Raw genomic sequence first — 21,911 nt, 5'->3', positions numbered from 1 at the left:
CTTTTCAGGAAAACTGGAACTGGTCAAGGGAAGGTCAGTGAGTATGAACAAGAGATCAGAGCAGTGGTGGGATTCAGCCAGTTTGCACCACTTCGGGAGAACCGGTTGTTAAGTTTCTGAGCAGTTTGGTGAACTGGTTGTTGGAAGAAATCATTAGGGCAGAGAACCAGTTATTAAATTATTTGAATCCCACCGTTGGATCAGAGCCTAATTTCTACATGGAGGAGATAAAAAGAATAGGTATATTTACCTTTGAGAAAAGAAACTAAGAGGAAATATGATATTGTTTTGGAAAAACTCGAAAGGATGTACTATCGAAGGCAGCCAAGATATTATTATTCCAAAATCTTGGGCATGAAATAAAGGATTTAAATTACAAGATGGCAGATTTCAATAACAATTGCACATTCAGAAGTACTAGCTGCCCAGGAAGGTTGTAGGTTTTCATTCAATGGGACATGTCATTTATTTGGGACAATGGATTTGTGAAGTTGGATTCCTGCACTAATCTGGGAATTAGGCTTAATAAAGGTAAAGGTTCCCTTTGCACGTATGTGCTAGTCGTTCCCGACTTTAGGGGGCAGTGCTCATCTCTGTTTAAAAGAGATGAAGAGCCAGCGCTGTCTGAAGATGTCTCCGTGGTCATGTGGCTGGCATGACTAAATGCCAAAGGTGCACGGAAAGCTGTTACATTCCCACCAAAGGTGGTTCCTGTTTTTCTACTTACATTTTCTACTTGCTTTTGAACTGCTAGGTTGGCAGAAGCTGCAACAAGTAATGGAAGCTCACTCTGTTACATGGTGCTAGGAATTTGAAACGCCAAACTGCTGACCTTTCTGATTGACAAGCTCAGCATCTTAGCCACTGAGCTACCGTGTGCCTACCTTGAAGTTAGAGAGTCATTTATTTGGGACACTGGATTTGGGAAGTTGGACTGCACTAATCTGGGATTTGGGCTTAATGGCCTCCTCCAGTTGTAACACATTTTGGATTAATTTCTAGGTTCTGTAGTCAGTTGGTTTAAATCCAAACTGTTCTAGATCCCACTCAAGGCATTTCTCTGAGAATTTATGTCACTAATTGCATGTCCCCTCCCTTTCTTCCAGTTGCTTGGATTTATTGAATCTAGGATGCATCAGAAGTGGGATATGGCACATCTGCCATTTGCATAATGACCACAACTCAGCACAAACAATCTAAACAATCGGCACTGCACTGAAATGAGCTTACTTTTGTACTCCAGGTGAAATCCAGCAGCAGAGACACTGATGTCAGAGTAGAAGTGCAAATACAGCTGATTAGAGGTACTGTTGAGCAAGGCAGGGACAGTGGTACCTAATGGAGGGGGTGGCATGGGGAGAAAGAGACAAGAGAAAGGAATCAATCAGAAGACATGTTTTAGAGTGCTAGGAGAGGATCCTGACATGTTGGCTCAGGAATTCTGGGAGTGAAGTTCAGACATCTTCAAATTGCCCAGGTTGAGATATATTGCTCGAGATCAGGGATGTCAAACTCAGGCCATCACAGCAACGTCATGTGATGTAGTGATTTTTTTTTCCTCTTTCACTTGTAGGAAGTTAACACCCATCCCTCCCTCTCCTAGAAAAATGAAATATTTTAGGAAATATTAAAAAGGGAGAATATTATATTTCCCTGGATGAGTAAAGGAGAAACATGTTTTTAAAGACAAAGCAGCTCCCTAAAGCTTCCTGCCTCCCCTTACCACTTTTCTCAATGGGCCATTAAGGCCTGAGCCAGTCTATTCTACATAGCAAAGATAGGATTAACCCGCCACCCATCTTACTACATGGCACCTGGGAAGACTGCATCAGCTAGCAAGGCAAAAAAGCTTGGGTCTCAGGACAGCCTACAAAGTTAGTTAAGAAACCCCCCCTCACCCCCTGGGAATCTGACAACCAATCAGAATACATTTCTTACACAGGGACAGGAGCAGGAAGTGGGGCCCAGGAGAGGGTATAAAACTCAGGGACTCTCAGCATCTCACCCCCTTTTTTTCTTCACCTAACATCTTAAAGCATGTGATCCCCCTTTTCACCCAGGAGCTCCAAGGCATGTGGTCCTGTCCACCATTAAACCATCTTTCCAAGCAGCCTCCATATTTCCAGTGTCTTTTTCCCTTCTTAGGTTTAGGTTTAGGTTTATTCGATTTATATGCCACCCTTCTCCCAAGGACTCAGGGCGGCGTACAACATTAAAAGAAACATATAATACAAAAGTTAAAAAGAAATTAAATAGGATATCCCAAACCCAATTAAAATTGACAATGACACATTTTTTTAAAAGAATTAAAATTAAAATTAACAGTAATCAATAATTAGATTTGTTCTGTTCAGGCCAGGCTGGCTTGCTGGAAAAGCCAATTTTTTAGGGCGCGTCGGAAGGACCGGAGGTTTGGGATTATACGAAGCTCTGGGGGCAGCTCATTCCAGAGGGAAGGCGCTCCCACAGAGAAGGCTCTCCCCCTGGGGGTCACTAGCCGACACTGTCTGGCCGACGGCACCCTGAGGAGGCCAACTCTGTGGGATCGCACTGGACGATGGGAGGCTACCGGTGGCAGTAGGTGGTCTCGCAGGTACCCTCGGCCTAAGCCATGGAGCGCTTTAAAGGTCATAATTAGTACCTTGAATCGCACCCGGAAGACAACCGGCAACCAGTGCAGGCTGCCTAAAAGGGGTGTAACATGGGAGTACCTGGGTGCCCCCATGACAACCCGCGCAGCCGCATTCTGGACCAGTTGAAGCTTCCGGGTGCTCTTCAAGGGCAGCCCCATGTAGAGAGTGTTACAGTAGTCCAGGCGAGAAAAGGATGAGGGCATGAGTGACTGTGCACAGAGCATCCCGATCCAGAAAGGGCCGCAACTGACGTATCAGGTGAACCGGGTAAAAGGCCCCCCTGGTCACAGCCGTCAGGTGTTCTTCTAAACTAAGCCACGTATCCAGGAGGACGCCCAGATTGCGGGCCCTCTCTGAGAGGGCTAAAATTTCTCCCCCTATCATCAAAGATGGAACAAGATGCACAAATCGGGATGATGGAAACCACAGCCACTCAGTCTTGGAGGGATTGAGCTTGAGCCTGTTCTTCCCCATCCAGATCCGCACAGCCTCCAGGCATCGGGACATCATGTCAAGGGCATCATTTGGGTGGTTTGGGGTAGAGATGAAAAGTTGTGTATCATCAGCATATAGATGATACCGTACCCCCAAAACATGGATGATCTCACCCAGTGGTTTCATATATATGTAGAACAGGAGGGGTGAGAGAACCGACCCCTGGGGCATCCCACAAGTGACGCACCTCGGGGTCGATCCCTGCCCTCCAGTCAACACAAACTGCGACCGATCCGACAGGTAGGAGGAGAACCACCGTAAAACAGTGCCCCCCACTCCCAACCCCTCAAGTCGTCGCAGTAGGATACCATGGTCAATGGTATCGAAAGCCGCTGAGAGGTCTAATCGGACCAGGACAGAGGAACAGCCCCTATCCCGGGCCCGCCAGAAATCATCGACCAACGCAACCAATGCTGTCTCTGTGCTGTATCTGGGCCTGAAACCCAACTGAAACGGATGCAGGTAGACAGCTTCATCCAGGGACTGGGGAAGCTGACATGCTACCGCATTCTCAACAATCTTCGCTACAAAGCGAAGGTTGGAGACCGGACGATAGTTGGCTAAAGAAGCTGGGTCCAGGGAAGGCTTCTTAAGGAGGGGTCTCACCACCGCCTCCTTCAAGGTGGTGGGAAAGAACCCCTCTCTCAATGAAGCATTGGTAATCGTCTGGAGCCAGCCTCAAGTCACCTCCCGGGAAGCCGAGACTAACCAAGAGGGACATGGGTACAGCACACAAGTGGCAGCACTGAGTCTCCCCATAATCCTGTCCATGCCCTCGGGGGTCACAGGATCAAACTCATCCCAGATAGTCTCAACAAGATTCATCCCCGTCGACTCGCCCAAATCTACCCAGTCAGAGTCCAAGCCTGTCCGGATCTGAGCAATTTTATCCTGCAGATACTGAACAAATTCTTCAGCCCTACCCTGCAAGGGGTCTTTCCCAGCTCCTTGGTTAAGTAAGGAGCGGGTCACCCTAAACAGGGCGGCTGGACAGTTATCTGTGGACGTGATAAGAGCGGAAAAATGTTGCTGTTTTGGAACTGAACCCAGAAGGACATTTCTTCCAACACATTAAACTGGGTGTGGATGTGGCCAGTGTGTGACGCATCCAGCCTGCAGGCCAGGAGTTTGACAGCCCTGCTCTAGATGAATTTTAAAATCTGAACAATTCACATACTTGAAAGCTTTGTCAATTGATGCAAGTAAAAATAAGTGAGAAGCAGAAGGAAGTACCATCTGGTGGAATCTGAAACTAAGTCTCAGGTAGGAGGAGTTCTTTCCCTTTAGGAGGAGCTAAAAGGCAAATCAGCCTTGAATCCCTGGTATGCAGAAAGAGGTCCAGATGGAACCCTCCTTGATCATTCATATGATATGTTTGATAGTGCTTTACTCTGGCAAGACTCCTGTCTATAGGCAAGGAATCATAAAGAAACTAGACTCTTGTGCATAGGCTTGAGCAATAAATCTTTCTGAACTGAAGCTTAATGTATGGTCCTGATCAGTGGTGGGTTGCTAAGCGGTTTACTACTGATTCACTCTTGCTCGCTACACATGCACAGAAGCATCCAGGTGGGTGGGCAGAGCCTCCCACTGCCACCACTACTGTTTCGGCCAAACCGGGCTGAACCGGGAGCAACCCACCTCTGGTCCTGATCTTTTGTGTCTGACAGAGGAGGGTAACAATAGAAAACCATACTGAGTAACTCACTGTGCCATCCCTGGTTCCTTGCACCTAAATAGACCATGTCTTCTTTTATATACCACTTACACTTTTCAGATATGTCACTTGCCTCTTCTTATACTACATTGTAGTCATGCAATTTGCTAGCAGTTTCCTTTATGGAGCAGTATTTGTTATGATTAGTCACCCTTTTGTTCCCTGCCTACCTAGCAGTCTCTCTTTCTCTTTCTTGTTCACACATACTGACAAGGCTGTCCTTCATCCTGCGGGAATCTTCTATTATTTCATACTTCCTGCTTCACAATTTCTTGCAAGCGCAGGAAGGAATTAGATATATGCAAAGCAACGCTGCTTCTAGGAACAGCATGATACTGGTGTTTATACTCTGCCACTGTCACACATGTGACTGATATGGGTGTAATGAGACAAACAGCACCCCAACACCCAATATTTGTGACTAGTTGTCTGAAGCTAAATTACACTTACGATAATCCCTCCCTCCCTCTCTCTCCCTATCTCACAATAATCTTATCCAAGAATTTAGACATGTTATGGATCATGTGGTGTGAAGACAAATATCTAATTAAATTGTCTGTGTAAATATTGACATCTCATGCATTAATACAATTTATATTTTGCCATCTGAAGATTTTATGACTTTGTGAATTTTGGGAAATGAGGGTGACTGGGAGGCCGGGGCATCTGGTTTGCCCATCCCAGACTTCTCTTCTTTCAAGTTTATTAAAGAACTTTAATTGTCCTGGAGTCTGGGGAAGGCTCGGATGAGGGTTCTGCATCAGAGGCAGAGAGGGGGCCAGGGCCATCTGGGAGTTATGTGCTACCTCCAGAACCTCTGGAGTCAGACATCAGCAAGGCAGAGGAACAGGGGACGCCTGTTCCCAATGTGTGCATGCGCAGAGCTGCCAGAAGGTAAGAAGGGGGTTTCTGGGTCCAAGCGCCTGCTTTTGACTGTATCAGGAAGCCTATGTCAGAACACTAAACTTCAAATCTGAATCAGTGCCAGATAGAGGTCAATGGAATGCAAGACGGGTTAGACTTACACCATTTGTGTCAATGTAAAGAGTCTAAGCCGATGACGTGTTTAATTCTGCCCCTATGCCTGATCTTCTCCTACACCCCTGGATGTTGGTTTCTTTCTCTTGAGAAAACCAACTCTGAAGCCAACTCTGGTTTCAACCCTAAATGCCCTCCCCTCAATGTTGATTTCTTTGATTTGACTTATGTAGCTGCCCATCTCACGTGACTCTGGGCAGCTTATAGTAATTATATATTGAAAATAAATATCTGACAGGTAAGAAGTCACAGCCCTTTCTATGGTATCTCCAGGTCTTACCTGAGAAGCTGCCCAACATGGTGGCTGTATTGTCCCCTCCATCAAAGACCTCTAGGGAATCCCAGTTCTGTTCTGTGACAAAACTGATCACTTGAATCTGGGAACAGAGAAAAGGCCAGAGGAGGGAAAAATGTTGATGATTGCAATAACAATTACTACTAACAATAACAATTACTATTAGCGTTACTACTATTAGAAGTACCATTCAGAATTAAAGGTTACGAGTACTAACAGTACCATTCAATATGTAATCAGTAAACCATATGTAACAAAAATGCAAATCCCTTGGACTGCAAGGCAATCAAACTGGTCAGTCCTAGAGGAGATCAAACCTGACTGCTCTTTAGAAAGCCAGATCCTGAAGAGGAAACTCAAATACTTTGGCCACCTAATGAGAAGGAAGGACTCCCTTGAGAAGTTCCTGATGCTGGGAAAAATTGAGGGCAAAAGAAGAAGGGGATGGCAGAGAACATAGTGGCTAGATGGAGTCACCAAAGCAGTCGTTGTGAGCTTAAATGGACTCCAGAGGATGGTAGAGGACAGGAAGGCCTGGAGGAACCTTGTCCATGGGGTTGCGATGGGTCAGACATGACTTTGCAACTAACAACAACAATTAATTTTTTTATGGTAGATTCACAAAGTTTATATAACAAATTCTCTCCACACTTAATTTATCAGTGTAGGAATCTTTATAGTAAAGAGCTTTGAAATGCATTGAAGAATATTTTGAGGCCTCTTTGATTCAGTTTTAATTAACATGGGGTTCCAAGTTTCATTGTTAACCCCATGGCAACTGAGATCCTGCCCTTGAATACATCTGAAAACTCCCTGCCATCACATAGAGAGCCGAGGTGGCACAGTGGTTATGGTGCAGTACTGCAGGCCACTTCAGCTGACTGTTATCTGCAGTTCAGCGGTTCTAATCTCTAGCTCAAGGTTGACTCAGCCTTCCATCCTTCCGAGGTGGGTGAAATGAGGACCCAGACTGTGGGGGCGATATGCTGAGTCTATAAACTGCTTAGTGAGGGCTGAAAGCCCTATGAAGCGGTATATAAGTCTAACTGCTATTGCTATTGCTATATGGTTCAAGTCTGGTGAATAAGGTCCTCAGAATTATAGTGCAGAGTCTAACCAATCTCTCACAGTGCAATCCAAATCTCTGAAATATGTCAGTTATGCTAGTTGGGAAATGTTTTTCCCGGAGAAAGCTGGTTAGGGAATTCTGTTGTAGAATGCCAGTCTAAGAGGTGAAATCCTTAATCTTTGAGCCTGATCATACCCACTTTCTTCTTGCAATGGGGATTCTTTTTAGTAAAATGGCAAGCCACATCAAACATTTTCCACTTAATTATGATATCTGCCCTTTAGCCAGGATGGCATTTGGGAGAAATTTATCCCATGGAAGTGCAAAATTTGTTTTTCACTGAAGGCAATAGAAAAAAAGGAAGTGGTGTGTTTGGCAGGGTGACCATAAATAACTGTTTCTGACATTTTCAGTTGATTTCCTCCTTAATTTGTCCTAAAGCCATTTTGTGAAAACTTTAAATCAAAACATAAATGAAACACAAGAGCCTTTTAGAGTTCACCTCTACAAAATGCTAATAACCCCCACAGAGCCTTTACAAATTGCTCCAGAGTCTACATAATTATCCAACTTGTTTGATAATATATTAACAGTTTATATAGCCAAGTTTTTTTCTAAAGGAAGTTTAAAAACTGATATAAAGTAAGAAAAAGAAAAGAAAGAAAATTATCCAACTTGTAATGATTTCTATATAAGAGAACCTTAAATGTTGGTTTTATTCTCCTTTTCATTCTTCACTTCTTTTTCAGAAGGGTTTTTTTTGGGGGGGAGGAAAGAATGGAGGGGGAAATTCTAAAATTTCAATTCTAAAATGATATGCAAGATTTTAGGAACTGCAGTGTATATTTACTGAGAATTGCTACTTGGGAAATGAATAATTCATACAAAATGTCCTAGCAAGTGAACTCCTTGGTTAGATACAGCCTATAGTCCACTTCCAAGAATGCTTTCATTCTTACCAGCTCACCTGATTTGCCAGGATTAACCTGGAATACAAAACAGAAATTGATGGAAGTCTAATACAATTCAGATGTTATATGCTCAGGTGGCCATTATTAAAACACTCTGGTTATGTTCACAGCAATAGAGAGTTACAAGCAGCCAATTACACCTTAGTTATGCATACTGTAAAAAATTAGCACCCAACCATCTCCTAGAAGAATGAAATATTCTAGGAAATATTTAAAAAGGCAGAATATTATATTTCCCTGGTTGAGAAATGAAGAAACATGTTTTTCAAGGCAGGAAGCAGACTCACTCTTAATAGCCCTCACCCGCTTTAATAGCCCACAGCAGATGTCAGCACTTAAGGGATAAAGAGATGGCTACTTCATAAGCAAATACCCTCACCTAAGGTCCAACAAATGTAGGATTAGCCCTCAGCCATAATAGGAATTGCTCAAAGCCCTGTTGTGGTCTGCTGGTGGCCTGCGGAGCTGGCAGCAGAGTCGGACAGTGAGGAGGTTGGGAGGAACATGGGCCAGTCCTGAGGGCTGAGGAAAGCTCAGATGAGGGCTCTGCATCAGAGGCAGAGAGGGAGCTAGACAGCAGGGAGGCAGATGTACAGCTGGAGGCTGTTCCCAGTGTGTGCATGTGCAGAGCTGCCAGGAGACAGGAACAATTAAGAAAGCAGGGTCGACTTAACACCTTGGAGGTGATTGTCCCCTCCCATAGGAAACAAAAGAGGAATGAACAGGGAGTGGGCTTTTGCAGGAAACAATTCGTTCATTGGTCTGGAAAGTTCTGTTTGTGAGAGACTCTTTGCCAAGTTTTGTTTTGCTCTGTGTTTGGACACTAGTTATCTGGTGGCACCCCTAACAAGATAAGGTGCGTGTGGACAAACATTTCTCTGAAAGACTGTTTGATAAGCTTTGCTGATTGTGAATGAAAGGAATTCACAGTTGTATAAATAAAAGAGGTTTTGTCGGGACCAAGACTTTGCTTCTTGCTTTCTAAGGAAGTCTGGGTCAGAATAAATCCTTCATTACATCATCACCCAAGCCTGGGACTCAAAAGACAACCTTTGGGCCTCCTCCGTATTCCATCGGCCAGCCAGTGCCGGCTGGCAACCACAAGGAGGAGGGCCTTCTCAGTAGTAGCCCCGACCCTTTGGAACGAACTCCCCGTGGAGATTCGTACCCTCACCACCGTCCAGGCCTTCCGCACAGCCCTCAAGAACTGGCTAGCCCGTCAGGCCTGGGGACATGGATAGTTGCCCCTCCCGAATGATGAATGTATGTTGCTTATTACTTTTATTATATGTGTCTATGTCACTGTTTGTACTTCCCCTCCCTGATTTTATGTGAGCCGCCCTGAGTCCCCTCAGGGAAAAGGGCGGCCTACAAATGTTAATAAAATCTCCAAAAAAAAAAAATCTCAAACCTACAAAATTACCCCTGCAAGGCCCCATGGGAGACTGACAACCAATCAGAATACCTACCCTTACCCAGGAACAGGAAGCTCCAAGGTGGGCCTCAAGAGAGGATATAAATCTCTCTCTCTCTCTTCCATGTGCTCAATTGCCCAGGGCCTCAAACCATTTGGTGCTGTCCACCATGAAACCATCTTTCCAAGCAGCCTCCATGTTTCCAATGTCTTTCTCCCCACTTGGAACTGAACCCAGATGGAGATTTCTTCCAACAATATTAAACTGTCGACTCAGCTCATGTGTTTGCAAAATCTCTGCCCAGCTCTATGGGAATCCTAGCACATGAACCAGGATCATGGTTCATGCAATATGCACGTCAGTTATGTAAGGACCTACTTCATCCCTGTACAAACAAATCAAACAACTTTCTTCAAAGCTGGGTCACAGACAACACCTGTTTAACCAGATCAGTGGCAAAGCTAGCAGTTACAAAGCCAGATAAATATTAACTTCAGATAGTTTCTTTTTTTCCCCTGGTTTAAGGTCTTGTATGAATCCAGACTGCTTAATTCAGTTTAGTTTAATATGAAAAGGTAGAAATTCAGTAAGTAAAGTGTTGCGGGAATGCAGCTTTGATTATGCATTCCGGTGCAAGGTTTTGTTAAATTTTCCAGAAACCTTTTATGAAGTCGTGGCCATCTTCAGGGACACATGCCATGCCATGATGTCATCATGCTAATGATGCTAATGACATAACTTGCTTTAGCTACATCTCATTTGTGATGACATAATGCCATGCATGGCATTGTTCCAAAGAACATGGAGAGAGAAGGAAACAGTATATTTTTCTCAAGAAGAGGGGGTGGACACTACATTTTCCTGAAATATTTCTTCTTGTTAATATCATTATTTTAGCTTCAATTCATATGATCTATTAGCTTCTAAAGACGTCCTAATTTAGATACTACATTCCAAGAAAATAGAGCAAAAAATGTATTAATAGCAGGCTGGTTCTCCCAGTAGCTCCTTCTCCACCTCCACTGAAATTAACAAATGAAAGGAATAAATTATCGCCTTGATATCACAAGTGTCAAATGTTTTGCAATACATTTAGCAGTTCTACTAAAATGATCTTCCCTTTTCTCTTCCATGCTATGCTGTGAGAAATACCAATAACAAGGCAAATAAGTCTCAAACAAATCCAGAGCAAAACTAAGTAAAATAAAAAAAAATGGATCTGCTAATCAATTTTGGCACTCGCAAAAGGATACGCCTTGTGAATTTGGAAGCTGCAAAATGGTCCTATTATGATGCTAATTGCTTCCTTCTCTTTTGCTAGGCTACTGAAGCAGAGCAGGATGAAGCAGAGCAGGAGTCTCTCTCTTTCTGGCTTAAAATATATATTGCAAACAATTGCAGTTGGTATCCTGGAGTTGGATCAGACCAAATTGTTCCTACTAATATCCTTTAGCAAACTTTTCACAGGTTTTAAAAGGCCAGTTACCTCTCTTTATATAGAGCTAAATAAGTTTCATTTTAAAAAGTTTTATGTCATAGAAAATGCTAGTAATACTACTGTCTTTGAACTACATACTGTAGCTTGTTGTTGTTAGTTGTGAAGTCATGTCTGACCCATTGCAACTCCATGGACAATGTTCCTCCAGGCCTTTCTGTCCTCTACCATCCTCTGGAGTCCATTTAAGCTCACGCCTGCTCCTTTGGTGACTCCATCCAGCTGCCACATTCTCTGTTGTTCCCTTCTTCTCTTGCCCTCAATTGTTCCCAGCATTAGGCTCTTCTCCAGTGAGTCCTCCCTTTTCATCAAGTGGCCAAAATATTTGAGTTTCATCTTCAGGATCTCGCCTTCTAAAGTGCAGTCAGGGATGACCTTTTCTGGGACTGACCGGTTGGATCACCTTGCAGTCCAAGGGACTCACAGGAGTCTTCTCCAGCACCAGAGTTCAAAGGCCTCCATTCTTTGGTGCTCAGCCTTTCTTATGGTCCAACTTTCACAGCCATCTATTGCAACTGGGAAAACGATAGCCTTGACTATACACATTTGTGTTGGCAGGGTGATGTCTCTGCTTTTTAGTATGCTATCTAGATTTGCCATAGCTTTCCTCCCCAGGAGCAAGCGTCTTTTAATTCCTTTGCTGCAGATCCCATCTGCGGTGATCTTTGAGCCCAGGAAAATAAAATCTGCCACTATCTTCATTTCTTCCCCATCTATTTGCCAGGAATTGAAAGTGCCGGATGGCATGATCTTAGTTTTTTTAATGTTGAGTTTCAGGCCAACTTTTGCACTGTCCTTCTTCACTCACATCAAGAGGCTCCATACTTCCTTTTCACTTTCTGCCATTAGAGTGATATCCTCTGCTTATCTGAGGTTGTTAATAATTTTTAGTCCTTAGCTAGGAAAGTGTTAATAAAAGGGGTTGTTATATATCCCAATTTTTTCTCTATAACAACTTTTTCCAACCTGAAGATTTCCAGATGATGCTTTTTTACTGTCCTAATTACCTAGCAAATTATGTATGTAGAGTCCTAAAGGACACTGAGCAAGGAAACTTCTGCTATCAGATCATTTCTTTCAGAGATGAAAGTATTTGTGGCTTTTATCTCAAACAAACCTTTCTGAAGGTTCTGTGTTTTTCTTCAGGCATCGACTTTCATGTTTAGCAATCCTGGATGTCCACTAGCACTATGGCGCGTAGTTAAATAAAATAGCTCAGAGACAATATACTGCACTCTTCCACCAAAAAAATGATGGAAGGTAAGAGGAAGAAATGACTTTGAAGATCATCAAGCCCAACGGTCTCCCCAGGGCAGAAATCCATAGTCCTTGACTTGTGACCACAATCAGAACCAGAGTTTCTGTTGCTAAGCAAAGCCAAGTGAAGGTTGGACCATAAGGAAAACTGAGTGGCAAAGAATGGAGGCCTTTGAACTCTGGTGCTGGAGAAGACTCCTGTGAATCCCTTGGACTGCAAGGTGAGCCAACTGGTCAGTCCTAGAGGAGATCGACCCTGACTGCTCTTTAGAAGACCAGATTCTGAAAAGGAAACTCAAATACTTTGGCCACCTAATCAGAAGGAAGGAAGATTCCAACCAGTGGTGGGTTCTGGATCCTGTTGCAACCAGTACAGTTGCAACAGAACCTGGCGTGTACCACATGAATGAGTGCAGCGCGCACTTGCAATGCCTCCGCCTTGGCGGAGTGTCATGCAGCTGCTGTGTGCTCTGTGCACGTGCGCAGAAGCACCAAAGACCTCAAATACAGGTAAGGAGCTCGGGTGGGCAGGTAGCACTGTACCGGAACGGTACCCAGTGCTCTGGGCAGGCACTGGTACGCCCGTACCAGGGCATACTGCCTGCAACCCACCACTGGTTCCGACAGATGTCTGCTTGAGTTGCCACAGTCTTTCAGGGGAATGTTGATAAACACCCACCTTATCTCCCTTGGAAGGCTGCCAGAGACCTAAATGCAGAGCAAGAACTTTTCAAAGTTTGAACAGATCAAATGAACTAATTGCTTCCTGCAAAAGCTCACGTCCTGTTCACTCCTCTTTTATGTCTTATGGGAGGGGCCAATCATCTCCATGCCTTACTCCTGAGTCGACCCTATTTTCTTAATTGTTCTTGCCTTCTGGCAACTCTGCACATCACACACTGGGAACAGGCTCCCGTTGTTCTTCTGCCTCACTGATGTCAGACTCTGGAGGCTCTGGAGGCAGCAAATAACTACCAGATGGCCTTGACCCCTTCTCTCCCTCCGACGCAGAGCCCTCATCTTAGCCTTCCCCAGACTCCAGGACTGGCCCATATTCCTCCCCAACCTCCTCACTGTCCAAATTTGCTGCCAGCTCTACTGGCCGCTGGAGGGCCACAACAAGTTCCTCCAATTCTCCCAATTACCTGAGTACAGCAGTGCTCATCAGTGCCTTTAAAAATGGCAGACTGCTGCACAGACCTCCTGGTCAGAGAGAAAGAATTTGCTCTTTGATTTCCATCTTCAATCCTGAGCTAACCGGACCATCAAAAGAAGAACGCCGCCATGAGATTTTGCCTCTGATGAAGTGAGCTGCATAGCTCCTGCCCTTTAACAAAATGTCTATTAGCCTGAAAAGATGCTATCAGATCCTTTCCGACTTTCTGGCTGCCATAGACATAGCCCTCCACCCACGATGTTTTCTATGAGATAAATAGTCTCCTTGACACTTGCCACATCAGTGCTTTCATACAGAATTAAATCTTGGACAGTAGCTTTACTAATAACTAGTCTGAAAGGGAAGAAAAAGCAGATTGAAAGACCAACATCTTGACTTCTTGGTTAGGCTACAAGCTGAAAGAAAGAAAGAGCAGTCTTTGTTTGTGTTCTTACCCAGGCTTCCTTAAACAGCAAGAAACAGAGTCTTGATCCCATCCAAACCCCTTTTATTTATATGACTGTGAATTCCTTTCATTCACAATCCGCAAGGCTTAGCAAGCTGTCTTTCAGAGGAATGTTTATCAACATGAACCTTATCTCACTTGGCGAGCTGCCAAATAACTAGTTTCCAAATGCAGGGCAAGGCAAAACTTGACACAGAGTCTCTTATAGTTACAAACAGATCTTTCAACTCTTGACAGGACTGAAGGAACAAATTGTTCCCTGCAATGCCCACTCCCCATTGGTTTCTCTTTTGTTTCCTATGGGAGGGGACAATCACCTCCAAGGTGTGGCTTTACTCTTAAGTCGATCCTGCTTTCTTAGTTCTTGTCTTCTGGCAGTTCTGTACATGCACACACTGGGAACAGCCTCCAGCTGTTCCTCTGCCTCCCTGCTGTCTAGCTCCCTCTCTGCCTCCAATGCAGAGCCCTCATCTGAGCTTTCCTCAGCCCCCACGGGGCTGGCCCCTGTTCCTCCCCAACCTCCTCACTATCCAACTCTGCTGCCGGCTCTGATGGCTGCTGGCAGGCCACAACAGTTTGAGTCCTTTCTTCCCAATCTGAGCTGGCTTGTTAACTTTGCCATTCTTCGTAACCATGCTTTACCTGTATTCCAGCTCCTTCAGGGACAGTTATTTTCCACACACAGTTGAGGCTGTTCAAGTAGGGCTCAGGGAATCCAGGGGACAAAATGGTGCCTTTTCGCTCTGTTAAGTTTCCACCACAAGGCACTGAAATAGACAAGAAAGTCTATGTTACATCAACAGTCCTTGAGACGGAAATCATTCTACTGATCAATGGCAGCTATTTTTAATCCCCAGAATAATTATCCAATTATTCTCCAAGATGCCTAGTCTCTTCCACCCTAAAACCTAAGAGCAGGTTTTGATTGTTGCTGCATAAATTGACATGTATTCAAAAAAGCCAAAAGACAACACATTAATGCCCACTCATCTCTGCACCTTTTGCACATACAAATAATCATTGTGTCAGGATTCCAAATAGCATCCAGAATTAAATCAGAGTCCAAGCCAAAGTATTGCTCAAAGTTCCAATTTATTAAGAGAGCCATATTGGCACATCTGAGAAAACCCAAATCTGAAAGCTTCCCAGTTTTCCCCACCCAGTTGAAAGTTCAAGATCTTGCCCCCACATCCACAAGTCCATCACTTGGTCCAATATTCCACTGCCAGGCCTCCAGTTCCACCCCTCCAGTTCCGGTCAGGTGCAGAGGTGCAGAGACAAAGGATGACTTTGGCTTTCTAGAAAGAATTTTGTTATGGCTGCATATCATCTAATTCCATACAATCCTCCCCTCCCATTTTCCCACAATAGAAAATGCATAGACACACTGTTCTTTGGACTAACAATTGCTGCTTCGTGTCATGATCCTCCTTCTGCAGGTAACCCAGGTACCATCACCTGCCTTTCCACTTTGCCTGGTGAAGAAGACAACCTTCCATATCAATACTGTTTTTGCTATAGTGACATTTCCTTGTCTGGAGATAAAAGCATGGTAGCACCAATTAAGATCAACAAAGATGCTTCCAGACATTCAGATTTTTGGCTATTGTAGACTAACATGACTTTCCTCCTATATTGTTTGAATGTAACAGAGAAGGGGAGGTATTGCATGTTATGCACCCCATTGATTAGGAATGTACATCTAATAGAAGAAAAGCTTTCTTCGTGGCAGGCCCTTCTTTATTGAATATTATCCCCCCAAGGTATGGTTGCCCCCCCATCCTTTGCTTTCTCAAAAACATGGTTTTGCCAATGTGCCTGGGTCAGTGGTGGGATTCAATTTTTTTTACTACTGGTTCTGTGGGCGTGGCATGGCTTGGTGGGCGTGGCAGGAGAAGGTTACTGAAAAATCCCCATTTCCTCCCGATCAGATGGGACTCGGGAGGCAGAGAATAGATGGGGTGAGGCTAATCAGAGATGCTATTTGCTGGTTCTCTGAACTACTCAACATTTCCACTACTGGTTCTCCAGAACTGGTCAGAACCTGCTGAATACCACCTCTGGCCTGGGTACTATAAATGGAGCCGATTAAGTGGCTGATTTGATTGTAATGTTATTGCCATGGTGGTGTTTTTAATGGGTTTTTATTATGTGATCGATCTTTTAAATGTTTTAAACCATCCAGAGTCATATGTGTGTGGCTTGGGAAGCTATATTAATTTGTTTAATAAATAAATAACTTTAGGGAGGATGTACATCCCAAGGAAAATCCTGCAGCAAAAGACAGAGAATGTTCAGACTCTGAGATGTGCACCAATTCTTCATGCATCTTTGTTGGATGACTTTGAATGCAATATAAAAAAGGAGGACATGTTGAAAGAACATTCCCCGTTCCTTTCCTGCAGCATCTACACATGATTTGCACCTGCTGGAGAACCTCAGCCATTTCCCCCAGCAACACCGAGTCATGTCCTCCCCTGAAACAAGCTTCTCTAGAAAGGAAACGGTACCCGAGATAAAAGATGCAAATTATATCTGAAATGAAACGAGCTCTACCCCTGCATAATTTATTTGGCAACAGGATTTAGCAACATGCATTTTAATTTCTGCTAGCCTTGAGGAGGGGAAAGAAAAGAATCAGGACCCTGAACTCACAAGAAACATTTCTCCAGCAACCCCAACATTTCTGAGCTATCAGGAGGGTTCCTCTAATTCCTTCTGAGGAAACCTCTGCAGCCACAGAGGTTAGAAGCCTGCTTTTTTATGTGCACACTTATTGCCAGAAAAGCTAATTCTGCAAATACCAAATAACTTTGCATATTGCTTCCATCACAACAACACAAAAGCACACAACAGAAACAAACTTAACGTAAACTGCTCCAAACTTGATTGCAGAAAATACGACTTCAGCAACAGAGTGGTCAGTGCCTGGAATGCACTACCTGACTCTATTGTTACATCTTCAAATCCCCAGAACTTCAACCTTAAACTGTCTATTGTTGGCTTCACTCCATTCCTAAGAGGTCCGTAATGGGGGAGTGCATAAGCGCACCAACATGCCTACCATCCCTGTCCTAAAAACCCCATTTATTCATACCCATTTCATTCATACTCATGTTTATTCTTATACCTATTGTCTTGTAAACAATTGACAAATCAAATAAATAAATAAAATATAAAACAAAACATGCCCATATTAGAAGTTACACAGGAATAATTACAACAATCATTTGGAGAACATATGTGATTATAATAAATTCATGATGGAAGCCTTTAGAAAGGATTTCTACTGTTCCAAATAGATTTGGAAAATCTCAGATCGCTAAACAAAGAACAGCTCAATCCTTCTTTTCCTTTTTCTTTGCCGTAAAGTAGTGTTTCTCAACTTCGGCAACCTAGACATGTGTACACTTCACCTCCCAGAATTCCATAGCCAATCCTGCTCAACTTTTTTCAAGATCAACCAAAGTTTGTTTGTTTCTTTCTTTCTTTCTTTCTTTCTTTCTTTCTTTCTTTCTTTCTTTCTTTCTTTCTTTCTTTCTTTCTTTCTTTCTTTTGTCCCACGGCAGACAGTTTAAGGTTAAAGATATGGGGGTTTGAGGATGTAACAGCAGAGTCAAGTAGTGCATTCCAGGCATTGACCACTCTGTTGCTGAAGTCATATTTTCTGCAATTGAGTTTGGCGCAGTTTATCTTGAGTTTGTATCTATTGTTTGCCCATGTATTATTATTGCAATTGAAGCTGAAGTAGTTATTGACAGGTAGGACGTTGCAGCAGACAATTTTGTGTAGGTCAGGCTGTAGGTGGCCTAGTTCTAGGTTGTACAAGCCCAAAATTTCAAGCCTGGTGGCATAGGGAATTCTATTGTGAGCAGAGAAGTGGAATACTCTTTTCGTGAAATACTTCTGGACTCACTCAATTGTATTAATGTTTGATATACAGCGTGGATTCCAGGCAGACGAGCTGCATTTGAGAATTGTTCTGGCAAAGATTTTGTATGCCCTAGTTTGCAGTACAATGTTACTGGTACAAAATTATTTAGTTTCTCCCATGGGTTGGGTCATAGCTCTAAGGCAATGTTTCTCACCTGGGCAGATTTAAGACGTGTGGACTGGGAGTCAAAGTCCATACATCTTAAGACTGCTGAGGTTGAGAAACACTGTTCTAAAGTCTGTTATAAAAAAAGAAAATGAGCATGCCACAGAATGACTGGCTGTGAATTCCATTTAGACCTATCCTTGGCGGATACATACCAAGACAAGTAGGCACCGAAGAGTTCCACTGGGCCAGAGTTCCAGGCATCGTCAAGCATTCAATGCTGTGGGATCCTTTGAGGGCATAGCCAGCATTACACTCAAACTGGATCACAGCCCCCACTGAGAAATTACTGCCAATCCGTCTCCCATAACGGGGCTCTGGCACGGAGCTGCACTGGGTGGCACTGGTTCGTGGAACCGCTTCAAAAGACAGAGAAAGGAAAACATCATGGAGCAAAATAGATACTGAACCCTATGGAAAGCTTCTTCATTGAGCTTGGCTTTCAAGCTCTTAAGATAAACCTTCTGTAAGAGATCAAGAATGAAACATATACTTCAAAAGTATCCTTGTATAGTATAGCCTGTGTTTATCATTATTTCCAGGCAAGGTAATGAAACATGACCTTTCCTTCCTCCTCCAGCAAAGCTCCCAGAGGCAACATACAGGGAGCATCCTATGTTAAATAGCAAAGCTAATATCAATATCCAAGAGATTGTCCTTATTTCTCCTTTTTTCCTGAATATTTTCCGGAGGATCAATCCATTCTAGAAATAAATATCAGGACCTTCTGCAGCTGAAATTTAGAATCCAGAGTTATCCAGAGTGACACTATGGAGAACGTAAATGTCACAAAGAGTCCTGTGCTTATTTATGTTTTAAATTAAGAACATTATAGACTTGGTAAGCAGATGCTTTTCTACAGGAGCTAAAAGTTAGAAGTCAGCTAGACCATCACCTATAACGCAAATAGTATCTGAAATAATTCCTTCCCAGGACCAATATACAATATATACAATATACAATATCAGAGTTGGAAGGGACCTTGGAAGTCGTCTAGTCCAACCCCCTGCCTAGGCAGGAAACCTTATACCGTTTCAGACAAATGGCTATCCAACATCTTCTTAAAGACTTCCAGTGTTGGGGCATTCACAACTTCTGGAGGCAAGCTGTTCCACTGATTAATTGTTCTAACTATCAGGAAATTTCTCCTCAGTTCTAAATTGCTTCTCTCCTTGATTAGTTTCCACCCATTGCTTTTTGTCCTGCCCTCAGATGCCTTGGATAATAGTTTGACTCCCTCTTCTTTGTGGCAACCCCTGAGATATTGGAACACTGCTATCACATCTCCCCTAGTCCTTCTTTTCATTAAACTAAAAAGAAGGAGTAGGGGAGACATGATAGCAGTGTTCCAATATATTTTTTACCAGATTTTATTAAATTCTCTCTTTGTCTATTTTATTTCCTGACTGCTATTCATCAATTTCACTGCACACTTATGCCACCGATGATAGTAGACAATGATTGATCTTGCCACAAAAAAACTCCATGAGGTGGATAAGGGGTGGGATGCTGAAGCTTGGGGCAATGGAAAGGATAGATGGGTAAGAAATCCCTGGGTCCCTTTAGTCATTTGTTTCTCCAGAGAAAATATTCAGAGTTCAAAGTAAGCATTTCAGTTGTTCTGACCTCCGAATGAAATTCCCATTTTGAAAGTTTACCCCAAGTTCAGGATAAAACTGCATTTTGTACTGTTTTGAGTGATATGATTCCCAAATTGGACTCTTTTTTAGAGAAAAAAAACATAATTGCAGTAGTCAATAAGGTTTTAGTTTAATGCTGTTGCTGCAGAGAGAACACTTGTGTGTGTGTGTATGAGTGCGTGTGCGTGAGAGAGAGAGAGAGAGAGGGAGAGAGAGAGAGAGGGAGAATTTCAAGCACATTCTTATATTATTTGGCCTAGTTTTTTGTGTAGAGGGACATAAATTAGAAATCATAAGTAGTTTTAGAAACTGAGATTCATTTGGAAACAACTACTCCTGGTCCAGGCAACTTCCATCATATATAATTCCCTATAGTTAGTAAATATAGTGATTTTCTTGCAAGTAAAACTATGTTACCTCCCCCCAACCTCCCAGTTGGTTAGGGTGCATTTTTTTATCTCTTGCCAAGAAGAAGGCATTTTGTGAACTTTTCACTCATTGTAGAATGGGGTCTTCTGTGTCACTCAATTAACCAGAGAAAGATTACAGGATGGTTTAGAAAGGTATCACTTTGGTCAGAATGGCCATAACACAGGATTAATCGGATCTGGCAATAATTACCCAATGATGCATCTAATGAAAGAGTCTTTGTGGACAGGTGACACAGTGACACATATGTGCTCAAGTGTAGATGTTGCCTTATGGAGCATTTACTCCCTTCCTTTCAAATCAGCAACCTAAGAAGTGTGTCTTTGCTGCTGCTTTATTATTTATAAGTGGTTTTCAAAAAAAAAAAAAATCCACTGCTGTTACTTCTTGGCTGGACTCAATTTCTGGCTGTTTGCAGAGACAATGATGCACAATCTGTTTTTACCTTCAGTTGTTTGCTATGCAGTTACTTAAAAACAAAACAAATCAAAAAACAAAATAATCCCCTTGGCCAATATTTCTGTTGGCCGGAAGATAGGTTGAGTTCAGGACAGATAACATTTGTGACTCTAAGACAAAAGCAGAGAAAAGCAAAGACAATTGAATTTGTTCTTTCTAGATCTGAACCAATCTGTGTTATCTTCCACTATAATACAGTCCACTTAGAGATTTCTGAGATCATGTCCACGTGATACTGTCTTATTCCAAAATCAAAAACCAAGGGATTGTTTTTTTGTTCTGCAACCACTACCTTGAATGAAGACAGGTAGTCTTCAACTTAAAACCAAAATTGGGGCCACAATTTCCCTTGCTAAGCAAAGCAGTTGTTAAGTGAGTCACACCTAATTTCATAGTCTTTTTTGTCATGGTTGTTAAGCAAATTGCTGCAGTTGGTAAGTGAATCCTGCAACCATTAAGTGAATTTGGTTTCCTCCCATTGACTTTGCTTGTTGGAAGCTAGTTATGGCAATCATGTGATACTAGGACACTGCAAACATCATAAATACATGTCAGTTGCCAGGTGCCCAAATTTTGATCACAGGATATGATCTGAAATGGTCACCCGTGTGAGGACTGATCATAAGTCACTTTTTTCAGTGCTGTCATAACCTTGAACACTACCTAAAGGAATGGTTGTAATTTGGGGAGTATCTGTATGCTCAAGCCAAAGTGATACCTGTCCTGTGCATTGTAAAGAATGGGAAAACCAGTTGGATGACATTGAGATGAATCTGATGTGAGCTTAAGGAAGTCAGGCACAAAATTTGAGGAATAATAATATACCATCAGAGGAGAATGTTATAATGAAAGTGTTAGACAAACTTACAAAAGAAATAAAAGAAAAGGAGGAAACAGAATATTATATGGTATGGAACCAGGGGTACAAATGGCTAGAGGACAGGTGTAAAGCTTAAGGAAAGCAGGAGTTAGAAATTAGCAATATATAGGTAGAGATGAACAAATATGTATAAATGGAAATGTTACATAATTAAGGATTGTAAATTAAGGAACGTACATAATAGTATCATATGTATAGGCAAAGAGAAACTGAAATAAAGGAGTAGAAGTGCATTTACGATGGATGCATACCAAAGTGGAAATGTTGTACAGAAGGAAATTGCAAAAAAAAAAAAAGTCTTTTTTAAAAAAACTGTTCAATAAAAATATTTTTTTAAAAAGAAAGTCAGGCATAAGAAGTAGGAAATGCCTGTTTGCATTGCGATTTTTTATAGAGA

The 21,911-nt window shown here is 42.7% G+C and overlaps 1 protein-coding gene across 1 annotated transcript in view; it reads right to left on the bottom strand.

Annotated features, from left to right (window-relative positions):
- Positions 1-21,911, bottom strand: part of CSMD2 (CUB and Sushi multiple domains 2) — a 735,331-nt gene that overhangs the window by 131,252 nt on the left and 582,168 nt on the right. Inside the window, exons 33-36 of the mRNA XM_032227842.1 lie at positions 18,262-18,465; positions 14,650-14,774; positions 6,164-6,260; positions 1,231-1,335 (exon numbers count right to left, since the gene is read on the bottom strand). Coding sequence (XP_032083733.1) covers positions 1,231-1,335; positions 6,164-6,260; positions 14,650-14,774; positions 18,262-18,465 — 531 coding nt within the window. The remainder of the gene's footprint in view (positions 1-1,230; positions 1,336-6,163; positions 6,261-14,649; positions 14,775-18,261; positions 18,466-21,911) is intronic.

Source organism: Thamnophis elegans, chromosome 12 (genome assembly GCF_009769535.1).
Source record: "Thamnophis elegans isolate rThaEle1 chromosome 12, rThaEle1.pri, whole genome shotgun sequence".
Lineage (NCBI taxonomy): Eukaryota > Metazoa > Chordata > Lepidosauria > Squamata > Colubridae > Thamnophis > Thamnophis elegans.
Note: the sequence above shows the minus strand (reverse complement) of the source record. Positions and strands in the feature narration are given on the sequence as shown.